The sequence below is a fragment of the Acromyrmex echinatior genome, chromosome 1 (genome assembly GCF_024713525.1).
Source record: "Acromyrmex echinatior isolate Ae372 chromosome 1, ASM2471352v2, whole genome shotgun sequence".
NCBI lineage: Eukaryota > Metazoa > Arthropoda > Insecta > Hymenoptera > Formicidae > Acromyrmex > Acromyrmex echinatior.
Genome location: NC_141852.1, coordinates 27,438,059 through 27,452,247, shown reverse-complemented (window position 1 = coordinate 27,452,247; position 14,189 = coordinate 27,438,059). Strand labels below are relative to the sequence as shown.

Here is a 14,189-nt window from a genome sequence, read left to right as displayed (position 1 = left end):
AGTATAATAATTTTCTTGTAAGAATATTTAAATAGCAAAATAATGATTAAACTAAATTTTTTGAACGGTCAGCATGAAATGATCGCTTATCGAGAATATAATAAGTCTTCATTGATGGATTTGCATGAATAAAGAAGAAGCGTAATAATACATTAGGCAGTTATATCGAAGTGACCTCTACGGCTAGTAAGAGCTGGTAGCAACCAGTAACGTTTCTGACAATTCTAATAGGGGCCGTCGACGGACTAATAATAGTAAAGATCAATACGCGCTGGTAGTAGCAACTACGTCTCCTCTCTCGTCTCTTCTCCCTCGTTCCAGCCGATCGGCACGAGCTCGTCATCGGAGCTTTTCGTAGTGAAGAAACCTTTGCAAAACTCAACCAATAAGAGCAGCACACACTTTATGTGTATATTCGGTATATACCGAGCTTACCGAAGAAGCTTCCAAGTGCAAAAAGAGACAGGGAGAGAGAGAGAGAGAGAGAGAGATTATGCTGTTTATAAAATATTGAGCATATGTACACAACTGCTCGATAACCTGAATATCTCACCTTTTTCGTACGGAAAAAGCAAATTTTCTCAAGTTTAGAAGACACATTTAAAGCAAAATGCACCACAGAATACAAAAATTGCTACAGATGATATCGCATTAAACTTTATGTTCGTATATCAAATTTTATGTTCAAATTTATGTACAAAAATATATTTGATAGTAGATATAAAAGTTTATTATATAAAATATCTTATATAATCCTTATATTAACTAGAGATATTCTAATCCGATACACATTACTTAATGAAATAATAAATTAAAAATCAGTTGGTATTATAATATGTTTTGTGACGTGATCCGTTTTCTATTTCCATGAAAGCGCAGTAGTTAACTTTATACGCTCGTTGTAGAGAGAGAAAGAGAGAGAGAGAGAGAGAGAGAGAGAGAGAGAGAGAGAGAGAGAGCATTATCTAGCTAAGGGAGAAATTATTCTGACGAGACTTCTCAAGCTTTTTGTATACATTATCCATATAGAACGAACATCCGAACTAGCTAAAGTTAGCATGATATAGAACACTGGATATGAGACGTGATATAATATTGTAAGACATATAAAACGATAATAATGACTGCATTAGCAACATCATCAAGGTTGTAATTTGCAGGGTGAAAGCTTGGAAGTAGTACTCGTTACAGGTAGAAGTAATCTGAATTCGATTTTGCATTCTGTCGCTGTGGCTTGGGAACTGACGAGGCGGTCGTTGGTATAGATTGCTTTCAAGGAGAACGAAAGATCACGTCATTAAAAGTCCTACCTGTGTTTTCACTCCTTTCGCCTCACCGACTTTGCTCGCTAAATATACGTCGTGCTTTTTCTTCTCTCTCGCGCGACGCAATTACAGAGAATGTTTCCACTGGCGAAAATGCACCGGTCTTGAAGTTCCTCCATGTGACGTTCTTGACACCGACGTCATTCACCACAGCTTATCGTATTTTACTACTGATTATAATTAAAGCTTCGCGAGACAAGTGTTGTTTACAGCGCAAACTTAACGGCATTGTAAAATCTAAACTTCAACAAACGTAAAAATTAGATTGACGTGAAATAAAATCGTTTTCCAGTATAATTATTACTATAACAATGTATCCCGCGATATAATATTGTCTCTTTTTGTGTTATTTTTCAAATAAGCGAGTTCGATCATTTTTCATTATGCCATTATTAAAAGTTAAATCAATTTTTAATTGAAAATTTCATTTTGCACAAACGACCGAATGCCAAAGCTATCGATAAAAACTGCTTTAATATCGTGCAAATGCGCATTTGTAATCCAATAGACTCGTCCGTATTGCGAATCCGAGTAACACCGCTGATAAATTTTATTATCGCCGACCACGCCGTTCGTTTCACACACGTTAGTGGTTTGCGCTTCGTGTTTTCGGATTACTTTCGCTTCGCTTTGTTCGATTTTCAAATACGCTTGAATTGACGCCAAAGCAATCACGTTGAATTTGCGCTACAACAGTCTTGTAATCTTGCACGGATTACGTATGACGCGTGGACAGGGAATATTATAAAATCGTACGTCTTCGTGGCAAATATCGGTGACAGTCGCTGTTAATGTTTATGGATAATTTGGTGTGTGGATAAAAGAGAAGATAATTTCGAGTAGATTATATATATGCAGAAACTAATAAAAATAGTCGTAAACTGTCGATTGTACTTCACTTTACGTGCGATTGTCAATAGCAAAACAATCGACCATATGAAGCGGGGAAATCTATTCTTGATGAAAGGTGTAAAGAAAGGTGTGTATATTTATAACGAGAAAAAGGGAAGGGGGGGGGAGGAGGAGAGAAAACGAAGCAAAATATATCCTATTATAAAGCATTTATATCGCACTTCGAAGCATTTGCTTTTCAATCAAGTTTCTCTTTAGTTTTCTCAATATTACTAAAAATAAGCTTGTTCCGGTCTTTGTGTCAATAATTCAATTAAAAGATACTTCTGTATTTCATTGAGCGAAACCGCCGGTGGTTATTTGAAAGGAATTGGGTGATTATATTCTAGTATGCGTTCATCGCTTTTCTATCTATTCATAAACTAGATTATCTCTTTCATTTCCCTCTTCTCTCTCTCTCTCTCTCTCTCTCTCTCTATCTGCTCATGCTCCAGTTGAAAATTTATGCTAATTGAGGAACATTTCGCAATGGTCAGCAGTTTCCGGGATTTTTTGGTGTTTGCAGCATTACCCGCATCAGTGAATTCATTTACTTTGGAAACTACGAATAAAGTTAATATGTCGAATTTGCTTCTCATAATTCAACTTTGCATAATCACGTTCATTTTTATGCAATAATCATTGCGACATGCAAACGTGCGCGATTGTAAAGCGCGAGTATATATACAGGATTTCATTAACAATCCAGAAAAAAAAATTGATTTAACCTTTCGTTGTGTTTGCATAAAAGAAGCCATATGAGGTATTAACAGTACCTCTATTTCGTCCTTTACGACATTCAATTGAATTTCATTGACATTCAGTTGAAGAAAAATTTAATTTTTCCCATGAAAGGGAAAGAGAAAAAGACAGAAACGTTCGTGTGAAGTAGAGGAATGTCTGAAAGAAGGAAAGGAAAATCGTGAGGATGAGCTGAATTGAAAATTCGACAGGTCGAATGACGCAAGTAGATTTTTCGGTACAGTCGACCGCACGCGTAAGATGCATAGGATGTGCCGGGCCGGAAATTCCGGCATCCTGGTGACTGGATGAACAACGTTAATAAGAAATGTGCTCTCGGGCAACGTGCACCGTGTACCGAGAAATTCAACGATGCAACTATGTCCTTCTCCGTTCTATCTCGCTGCCAGTTTCGGCTAATGTCGGGTCGCGCATTTTCAGAGAAACGACATTTGCAGGCTGTCGCAGTGTCGTTTTATTGTGGAATCGCTCTTATTCGCACGAGTAAAATATTCCAACTATTTTAAAATTCAATAAGCGAACTGGATAAAATCTTTTTCTACGTTTTTTCTCTACTTTTTTAATGCTTCCGTTCTGTTTTCAAATAAGAATATGGTATATCGGATATAGCGGTAATGTCTAACGCGAATGTTCCGGTAGATTTAAATTAATATTTTGTTTGATTTTATTAAAAAGTGCTCTTGTCGTATGTTTAACTGTATTAATTTAAGCTTTAAATAATTTTTAATGGAAGATAATTACTGTTGCTATACTTGATCTAATACGAAACTGATCCAGTAATAAAGAGCTAAAAAAAGTCTAGATTTCTCTTCCTTGGGGTAAATAAAAACTTTTCAAGTTGAACGTTGCAACATATGAAAAAATATCTGCGAATGTAATGAAGAAGAAGCACGTAGAGTTTTGTAAAACAAAGTACGTGGATTATAAAATGTACCTTGCGCGAGTAAGTAAGATTAATATGTAGGGAAGTAGAGAGCAATTGTTTTCACACGCATTGTGTGTACCGTTGTGTATACAAACACTCGCGTGTATTCTCTGATTACACAGAAATACAGAGGAGAATAAAATTTCTTAGTAGAGTTTTCTTGCTGTTAACAACACCGCTCGACCCAGATTCCGGTGATGGATCGATTGATTGCGCTGACAGATGATTCCTTTACATGACTTCTTACTTACGCGAGATGATGCGGCATAATTTGATCGAGCATCGCACTCGAGTATTTGTACGTGTTCGTATCAGCTCCTAATGTCAACTTGATGAATTGAGAGTATCAGAGTTAATTTCTTTCTGGATTGCAAGTAATATATATTGCAACTTTCCTAAGATTTTCCATGGAGTATAACGCTATATGAACGTTGTATTGCAAAATTGGAATCCAGAGTAAATTGGTTGTTAAATTCCGTCGATTACAGAGGCGTGATAATGTTTTATCACATTAAATGGATGAATAAACCTCCAATCTGAACAGATATATCTTTATCACATGTGATCTCACGTTAATTTAAACATCGTCATTGAATTATTTTCAACAGTTTCTATCGATACTTACAAAATCCTCGTGGTTAAACGTGATATTCATGGACCAGTCGGTTTTTATTAGCTATCTATCAACCCTTTCCGCAACATCCACGAGAACCGCGCCTGTTGCCTATTATACTCTCCATTTCCTGCTAGCCACTAAAGCATGAAATCCTTTGAGCCGTCTGCATATTTTACCGATACCGCAGTCATGTACAAATCGCATTTCTAGTAGCTATCTTTTATATAATCGAGAAGACGGAAGAGGTAATGGTGGCAACAGACAAAAAATATAGTATTCGAAATTTCTCAATTTTGAGAAATTTAATTTGATTATCATTTTCCTATAATTTTTATATCACAGTAGAATAATTAAGGTGAATTGCAAAAATAATTTTTTTTTCAATGCAAGAAAAAAATATAGTTTTGTTAATATTAAATGCAACTTTCTCGTTTTCAAAATGAGTAAATATTCATAATAAAGATAATAATATTAAAATAAATAGAAATTTTATATAAATATAGACTATAATTGTAATTTTATAAATCTGTTAATTATTCGTAACTATTATTGCATTTACTAGTTTTGAGATGAAGCTGAAACATCGATTAAATTGAACGAATTTTGTTCATCGCTTTCATTAAATAGATTACAGCAAGGAATCCTTGAGCTCCGTCAGGTCGTCGCTGCCCTAACGAGGCATGCGCCTTTCTCTAAGATGAGAGATATACATGCAACCCTTTCCTCTGTGTTCCTCTCTCTAAGAGACACTTCGGCAAGCTCCCACTTTGACCCTTAACGACGTAGCACGTGAAATTACATAGCGAAGCTATGTTTGATGAAGATTTTGCATCTATCGTGAGCTTTCTGCCTCGATCGCCTCTATACATTTGGAAAGATAATTTCATTTTCATTAATTATCTATATATATTTTCTTTCATGTTTTTGTATGCTTATATATTTTGTATCTAATAATATTTGTGTCCATCTCTATTATTGTTCGCAATTTTTTTTTTTAATCGCAAACAATAAATTTAATAATTGGTATAACTTTAATTAAATTTTATTTATAATAAAAATAAATAAATTACAATTTTTAGATATGCAAGAATTGTCACATAAGATAAACTATCGATCGGGAATATTTCTTATAGCAGGAAGCAGGGGTGCGTTACGTCACTAATAAAAAGAATATATGCACGTGGGTAGCAACCCTCTGTCACTCATCGTTAGGGCATAAATTGTCGCGTGTTGTTGGAAAATCACGGAGGTCGGTGGTTGGGAAACAGGCGCCGAGACGTCTCGACGCCGTTTCACTGGCGTCGTCTTCTCCAGGCTCCGGCTTTCTTCCTCCCCCTTTCTCTTTTGTCTATCCCCTTATATTTCTCTATTGATCTCTTCTTTCATCGTGCAACTGATCGCTCTCCATCCGCCATATTGCATTACATAATTATGTTACAAAATTACAAGGATGTACGTATTAAGTTTAAGATTCCTTCTTGTTTTCTACCTGATCCTTAAAAAAAAAAGAATTAATTAGTGTTCCAATAAATTGGTTAACTATATATAGTAACTAATATTTCATCAATTATTCATGTAGTATTATCAATTATTGATAGAGCTAACCAATTTATTGGAACAGTAACCAGTTCTTTTTCGTAAGAAAATATTAAAGCTATTTTTTGGAAAAACTTTTAATCAAAATAAGAATCTACACTTTTAGCAAATTACCGCGATTGAAAGTTATTTTATGTACTGTCAAATTTTGAAATATCAACGTAATGGAACAGGAAGGTTACTTCCGATATTGGGCGTGACGTGTGAGTATGATATAAGATTAAAATATTTTCGTCGGCGGGCATCAAGGGCGACATCATCTCTTGGGAAGCGTGTTTCATTTCAACGCTGTAGCACAAAGTTAGAGACAGAAATATACGTATTATAAAAAAATGTTATATTTTTCATAACTACCTCGATGATTTAAATGGTAAATTACTGCAGATTTCAGGTTTAACAAAATCCAAAAATGTATCAGAGCATAATTTAAGTAATTATTAAATAATTAAAGGAATTGGTAAAAAAAAATAAAAATTCAGGTTTATATATAATGAAAAATAAAAGAGAATTATAAAAATAAGGATCTTATTTATTTAAATATTAAGTAAAATAAGTTATTCACAGAGACAAATTCTCGGTTATGCTACTGATAAATTAAAGAAATAGTTTATTAAAAGAAATGTAACATTCATAAAAAAAAGATTAAATAAAATTAAATTTAAGGAAGGTAAAAAGATACAGTTATAAGTAAAAGATAAAAAATAACCTAATTAATAAACGAGGAACATAATTTGCTTATTTGTATAATTCACTCTAAACAAAATTTAATAATAAGCGGTAACTGTTTTATATGCAATTATAAGAGAAAATTATAACAAAAAAATTACGTATTTATAAAATAAAGTGACTCTATGAAGATTGCTCTTTTATAACAGATAAATCAATTGTACACAAGAATGGTGCATATCACTGAACCTTTATCAGATATAAGTCCAGAAATAGAAGTGTAAATAATTAATTAACATAAATAATCAACGCACATGAAACATGTAAAACTTCAATCAAAAGATGAAAAACATGAAGTAACAAGTTTCAATCTTTGTTTACAGGTTTCTGTGACTTTGATAGCGGTGTGAAAAACCACAAAGTAACAAAATGGCGGCGTTTGTGGCGAAGCAGATGGTCGGAAACAAGCTCAATGCGGTTAAAGGTACGTGATTTTGAAGAATGTTTTTTTTGTATCAAATTATATTTTCTTTTGACAGTTAATTAGCTAATTTATTTTTTACCTCTGTGATTCGAATTATTTCATGACATCTTTCATATCTTTCATGTCTATATCAGCACATTAAACGTAAATAATGAGAAAAATAAACTGTGATCTTCAATGTGTCTGTAAAAATCTGAAAACGCGAATATCTCAGGCTAAACGTTTTATCGCGATCACGAATGCCGCTTTCACGATAAAATTCAATCGTAACTGTAAAAGGAAACGCTTTAAAGACTTCTCGGAATTCCTTTCTATCTACACCAGTTTCAGCGAGACGTGACTCGCTGCAAATTTGTTTGCCGCCATCTTGGATAGACTCCGAGCGGAACATTACACCACTCGATTATTTTGACATGAAATATTCAATTTATCTTTTTTTTAAAAAAGATAAAAACTCAAATATTAAAATTATTGTAAGAGCTGTTCATTTAGCTTCTATTTATTATAAATGAAAGTATTCACTATAAACAAATATGTGAGACGACCGAGTAGTTTAAAATCCTTAAGACTGAAAGTGCAATGTTTTGAACATGTTATGCCTGGCACGTCGTGTATCAGCACGTTTTGCTTATGCAATTATCGTAAAACTGGATGGATCAGCATGCAATTACCGTGGCAGTCCTTGCAGCTATTATAGCCACGAGCATCTGCAGTAAAATTGCGCTATCTTTGCATACGCGCACATAGTCTTCGCCCTCGGAGTCATGTTCGTGTTTATCGTTGTATTGGAGCTATTATGTTTCGGAAATTCTCTATACGATTAATTTTCCTGTTGTAACACGCTTAGAGCATTTTCAACGAATGTATAATTAATACAGAGCTTTTCGAAATATTACTTTTAGAAATCAACTCTTGCAAGAGACAATAATGAAGGATTATGATAAGTAAAGGAAGCAAAATTTCAATCACATAATACATGTTATTAATCCACCAATTGGCCATTATTTTTTGTTAATATGAAAATTAACGTTTTCAAATTTTGACCACAATTGCGATTAGAAATTAGTTGAAAATGATAGAGAGACGTATCTGTAGACAAACCGCGATGCCCTGTTCGTTCGTTCGTTCGTTCGTTCGTTCGCTTCTAGGATGTCGGCGGATTGAACGATGGCCGGCAATAAAACTTCTGTCATTAAGCGAAAGTTTCAGCTTTCGTGTGCGACGAAGCGGGGAAGCGTGTCGCGGGGAATCCATAATGGGAAAAGCGGGGGAAATGGGACCTTCCTCACAAATCGCGAACTCGACATCTACTTTGAATTCTTCATCCATTTGAGAGACGAGGAGAGTAGTTTTATAAAATAGAATAGATGGATATGATGTAGAACAGTAAACTTCCTCTTTGTTATTTTATACAATGTTTCGGGAAAACTTTCTCTTGTTCCTTCGAAATAACAAAGTAGATAGGCAAACTGCAATATAAAATTCTTGTAGGAGATTTTAACATGCAAATGTGCCGAATAAATGTATATATATTCTTTTTTAAATCTATGTACATAAAAGCTATATACATATATATATTGAGCTAAACAAAATATCTATGTATAAAAATTATAAATAAATATAAAAATTAAAACGAATCGCAAACAAACGAACGAACTATGATTAAAAGGGGAAAGGGAAATTAGAACGGATATAGTAGTGGGAGAGAAGAATCGGCAACCCAGACCTCAATTGCAGAAGCCAGGTTCAATGAAAGCCCACGACGGTTTTGCAAACTGAGCCGCATTTAGAAGTTTGGGTCGCGTGAGCCACGTCTCGTTTCTCTTTCCTACCTCTTCTGTCCTTTACTTCGAAACTCCAGCAGCTTTTTCGTTGCCTACGGAGGTTAATTGACATCCTGCTAATCGATCGACCGCGACCTATGGTATCGAAAACCTAACTACGATGAGTTGATGAAGTGCCAAAATAAAAAAGAGATAGATGAATCATGAGACTTTTTAATAAAAGCGTAGGATAGAATTAAATAATTGTTTTTCACGTAATGTTTTTGTTTCCATGATTTATTGGTTTAATTAACTTGCCACAACTTTTTAATTCTCAACATTACTTGAACAAATACCTAATACGATAGCGACATATATTATTGAACTTTAGCAAGTATCATTACTTGAATTAATGGTGTTTATTATAGACATTACCATTTAATCAATAAACTGAACTATTCGACGTTATCGCGATATGACAGACAATTGCCCCAATTAATTATGCGCTTCGTGATTTATTCGAGGAGACAACATGGGCATTTATATCGACGAATCATCGTGATAACACGGCTGTCCCTCATCTTTGACGTCAACAGAAATCCATTTTTAAAAATAATGCGGATTGTGATCGTTGAAAATCGAAAGACCGAGAAGACCTCGAGGAACAACGTATTCAAATCATCGTATTGTGTAATGTCGCAATTCGGTAGAAATTTTCCGGATAATTTCGACCGCGTACAGCATACAGAGATCGTAATTTATGTCCCAGATACAATTACGCAGTTGCCTGAGATAATTAACGTAATGATGTCACACACTCGTACGAGACAGGATACCTTAATTGCGGAACTTTCGCTCGTCGTTAACGATTTCCTCACGCGCGATATACTTGTTGCAATACAATAGTTGTGTGTACAATTACTCCCAAAAGTCGGAACAACATCGATTGTATCGAGCGATTTCACTACGGCTAAAAGCCGTATTCGTATAATTACTGCAGAATCTTCAAATTGAACATTTGATGGAAAAAAAATGTGCTTGACTTTTAAAATTGGACATTCTCTAAATAAGTTTTCCATATCCACAACTTAAAAATGTGTGCGCGTGTGTTTTTATTAATAAATTTCAGTTGGAATTCAAGATTTATTTCTCTAGATATTTAAAATTGGAAAATTGCGGGGAAATGGTGAAACTGACGTAAAGTAATTTGCATCGCAATATTTTCCACAATAACATCAGAATTTTAAGTAACGTGTCAATATATAATACAAGTCAATTTAGTAATTAAATATTTGACGTTCCTGCATTTGCAAATTATTCGTTAAATGTAGAATATTATTGATAAAATGCGGGAGCAAATGGTGTCGCCGTCGATTAAATGAATAAACGTTTAAAGATTCGTTAGTTAATATGATTGAGTTTCATTAAATGAAAAAAATATTGCTTTCATATATCTATGTTTCATATCACCAGACAAATTTTACATTTTTCGCTGCGATATCGTTTACTATTAATAATGAAAAACTTTTATTCGAAACAATTATTAACCAATCATCACTGTTTCAAGATATCCAAACAGTGCATCTACTTTAATTGAAGTCTCGTTTTGTAATATTGGACTAACGATTTGTCATATGATAGGGGAACGAAAACGAGGAACGTATGGCGGCGCAATCTGTCGGAGAAACGAGCAAAAAAGCTCGATATATTTCGTGCTTGCGTTTTTGCGGTTGGACGTACCGCCGATCGATCGTTCTAGTTTTGGTTCGTTAAAAAAAAAACTCATAGGGGATTTTATAAGAAATAACTTCGTTACGTGGAGTAGAAGGAAAAATAGAAAATTTGGACGCGACGAGATTCCATAATTTTCAGCTGTTTAATCGAGAAATTCTTGTTACTCGGTCATTGGTGTAGTTAAAAAAAGGATCTATAATGAGAGAGTCGGGCGATTTAGACTTTTGAGACATTCTATCAATTTTCATTGAATGATTTATTCTTCAATGATAGAGACATCGATCACTAATGCTAAAAATATGATGAGATGGAATTCTCATATTGCGAACTTTTTATCGGACGTACATTATTATGAGGAAGTTCTGTCTGAAACATCCGCACTTTTTCCGTGCGCGTATTGAAATTTTCGCCGCCGTTGCGCCGCGGCCGAGTTACGTGTATTTCTATGCGAGTCGATTTATAGCGATTTCGCATTACATACGACCGCTACGTTTAGCGATATTTAATTAAATCCCGTCTGGTAGGCGGAAACTTCTGTCGATAGTTCGAAACAGTTTGCAACCACTCTTACCACGGCCATCGGCCACGGCTCGCGGCGTGAATGGTCACGTGAACACAACAACCGTTATTTAGAAAGATCAGAATGTCCAGATAATGTGTGAGTCGTGAATCGTTTTGCATAACAAGAAAAATTCATATTGGACAAAAATATGAAACATGCAGGATTGCTTGAATAGAGGGTTGGGTGGAAGAAGATTGATACGTGTTTTAGCAAATGAAATAATAATAACAACTTTTTTTTGCTTATGTATAAAATTGGTTAGTAACAATAGTTAAATATAAAAAATACAAAAGCAAAAGTTTTGTATACGTTAGAAATAAAGCATCAAGCAAAGTTGTTATTATATAAAGATCTACAATATATACTGAAAAAAAAAATTAACTTGTTTCAACAGCATTATTTTAATTGAAAATAATCTTGTTGATTTATAACAACAGTATTAAATAAAACAAATAAAATTTTATTAAAACAAGAGCATGAGTATTTATTTTGTTAATGGTGTTATCGAATTAACAAAATTATTTTCAATTAAGGTAATGTTATTAACATATCATTTTTTTCGGTGTAATAAAAATATCTTAATCAGCACATAAATGAACAGAGCGAATTATACAACAAATAATTGAAACAATAAAGAGTAAATTCTTGCAATATTGATTTTATAATGATTAATATTTTTTCACGAAGATATCTCCATGGATTGTAACACTAAAGATTTTTCTTTATCTGTGTAGTAATATACTTTTTTATGACGTGCTGTCTCGTTATACGTTCAGCAGTACAGCTAGTCACTGCCGCGATGCGACGAGTATTTTCCTCCACCTTTTACATAATTTCATTAGAAGGGTCGAGTTAGTTTCATAAGCGTAGCAAAAATGCGGACAAGAAAAGAAATGTAAGGAATATGATAGGCTTGGAAATTTAATCAACTTTTTCTCTTTTTCTCTCTCTATTCACCGATAATACCTTCTCTCTCTTTTTCTCCTTCTCTTATCTGCCTTTTAACATTATTTTATATCTTATTTCTTCACTATTTTTAGTCTAGAATAATGAAAATTCTTTGCTTCATTAAGAAAACATTATCAGGTTCGAAGTTAGTAGACGATAAAAATAGTAACTGCTTGGTTCTATCCGAATAATTTAAAAAATACTTTGTTCAATGTTACATAAGAATTACAAAATATTAAAATCTTTTATATACATAGACTTTTGAAGCTATCCTGATATATCGAGATCATTTACTGAAGGTAATTTATAAAAGGTATTATTATTTATTATTACTTTCGACAATTCTGAGTAAGACATATGCAGGGAGATTTCCGTTCTTATGACACGGCAGTATTATGGCATGGCTTGAAATGAGGTAATTTATTTTAAGATCTTCTATAGTGGTAGAATTCAGGAATATTCCGTATATTGAGACCTTTTGTTTGAATAATCTAAAAAGGACGGTGCTAGCTTGACGAGTTTAAGTAAAGAATGTAAGAGATTCCATCTCATTACAGCAAAATGGATCGTAATAATGATGTATTGGCAGTTTAAGTCAGCCAGATTTCTTCGAAATGTGTTTGCAAACGTCGCACCGAATTCTAATAATGTCGTCCCTTCTCGTTCAATTCGAGATATATTTGCCCATAATATTTCAACTTTGAAAGTTTAAGCGGATGAATCACGCATAATTTCCAGAACTGTTATTCTGGACTATAAGCAAGAATAATTTTCTCTACGATCTACTTGCAAATCGTACTTGAAGCTTCTGTTTACGTAAGAATTATTTCTCTGTTTGATACTTCTCAAATATATGCTAAATGTTGGTTGCAACTTAGTTTCTCAGTCATTTCTCCTTGTTTCGCAAGATTCGTGAGACTTTCTAAGCAAAGCTATACATTCTGAGAATAAGAAATAAAGAAGAGAGAGAGAGAGAGAGAGAGAGAAAGAGAGACAAAATTGACGACGAAAGTGAACGAAGAGAACGATGAGAATATCAAAGTTGAGAGAGAGCTGGTGAGAAGTTTACGGAGATGATCTTCCGCTAGAGGATTTTCCTCGATCAAATGCGTTGATCCCATGAGTTTACTGCACGACTATAGCAGATAATACCAAGATAATAGGAACGCCTGTATTTCGGACAAACTTTAGTAATTAACATAATTCGTTAGTCAATAAAAACCAAGTAAAATTTGATGACACAGAAAAAGAGATTCGGTATGAGTTTAAAAAAAGTTCGAAAAATAGAAGAGGAAAAACCTATGAAGATAATTTCTTTCTTACTTAAAAACATTATTATCTTCATTCTGATGCTAAAAAAATATTAAAAAAAATGTCTGCCTATATCAGTGCCCACTTCACAGCTAATCATCCTGCAAACAGCCAGTACAATGGAAACATGGCGAGACAGCTGTCGGATCGTCAGTAAACGAAAATATTGGACGATACCATCATGACCGCCACCGCGATTATGCTAATTGCAGTAGCAGCGATCACTCTGCGTGACAGCGATGGTGAATCGATCGATCGTTCCGGTGCGGCTAGGTAGTATTAATTAATTGGATGCCACTAATTCGGTCAGATCATTTGCATGGCACGATATAATTGCAGGCGCGAGAGCAATAAAATACGGAATTTAGATGACACGTTCAGTCCAGTGCCAATGCATTCATGAATGTCTGATGCGTCTATATTCATTTTGATTAAACAATACTTGAGTTAAGTTTTATCTTTAAGACTTAAGACTTAAGTATATTCTTCTATATTTTGACAAACAATTAATTATGCAATTCGACTGTCTCATGCTTTTCGTAAAAATTGAAAGAAATATCATGAAACGGTGTCTGTTCGAGCATGACTATATCGAACAGAACTGAT

General features: G+C 34.0%; 1 protein-coding gene and 2 long non-coding RNA genes across 5 annotated transcripts in view; 2 read left to right on the top strand and 1 right to left on the bottom strand.

Annotated features, from left to right (window-relative positions):
• The window catches only part of cpx (synaptic transmission protein complexin), a 141,766-nt gene that overhangs the window by 27,926 nt on the left and 99,651 nt on the right, over nucleotides 1–14,189 (top strand). The window contains exon 2 of the mRNA XM_011059778.2: nucleotides 7,165–7,265. Within this exon, the coding sequence (XP_011058080.1) occupies nucleotides 7,211–7,265 (55 nt within the window). The 5' untranslated portion in view covers nucleotides 7,165–7,210. The remainder of the gene's footprint in view (nucleotides 1–7,164; nucleotides 7,266–14,189) is intronic.
• Nucleotides 1–14,189, bottom strand: part of LOC105148200 (uncharacterized) — a 95,209-nt gene that overhangs the window by 25,531 nt on the left and 55,489 nt on the right. The window lies entirely within an intron of this gene.
• Nucleotides 7,272–14,189, top strand: part of LOC147911118 (uncharacterized) — a 28,710-nt gene continuing 21,792 nt past the window's right edge. The window contains exon 1 of the long non-coding RNA XR_015545287.1: nucleotides 7,272–13,856. This is a non-coding gene — a long non-coding RNA (uncharacterized LOC147911118). The remainder of the gene's footprint in view (nucleotides 13,857–14,189) is intronic.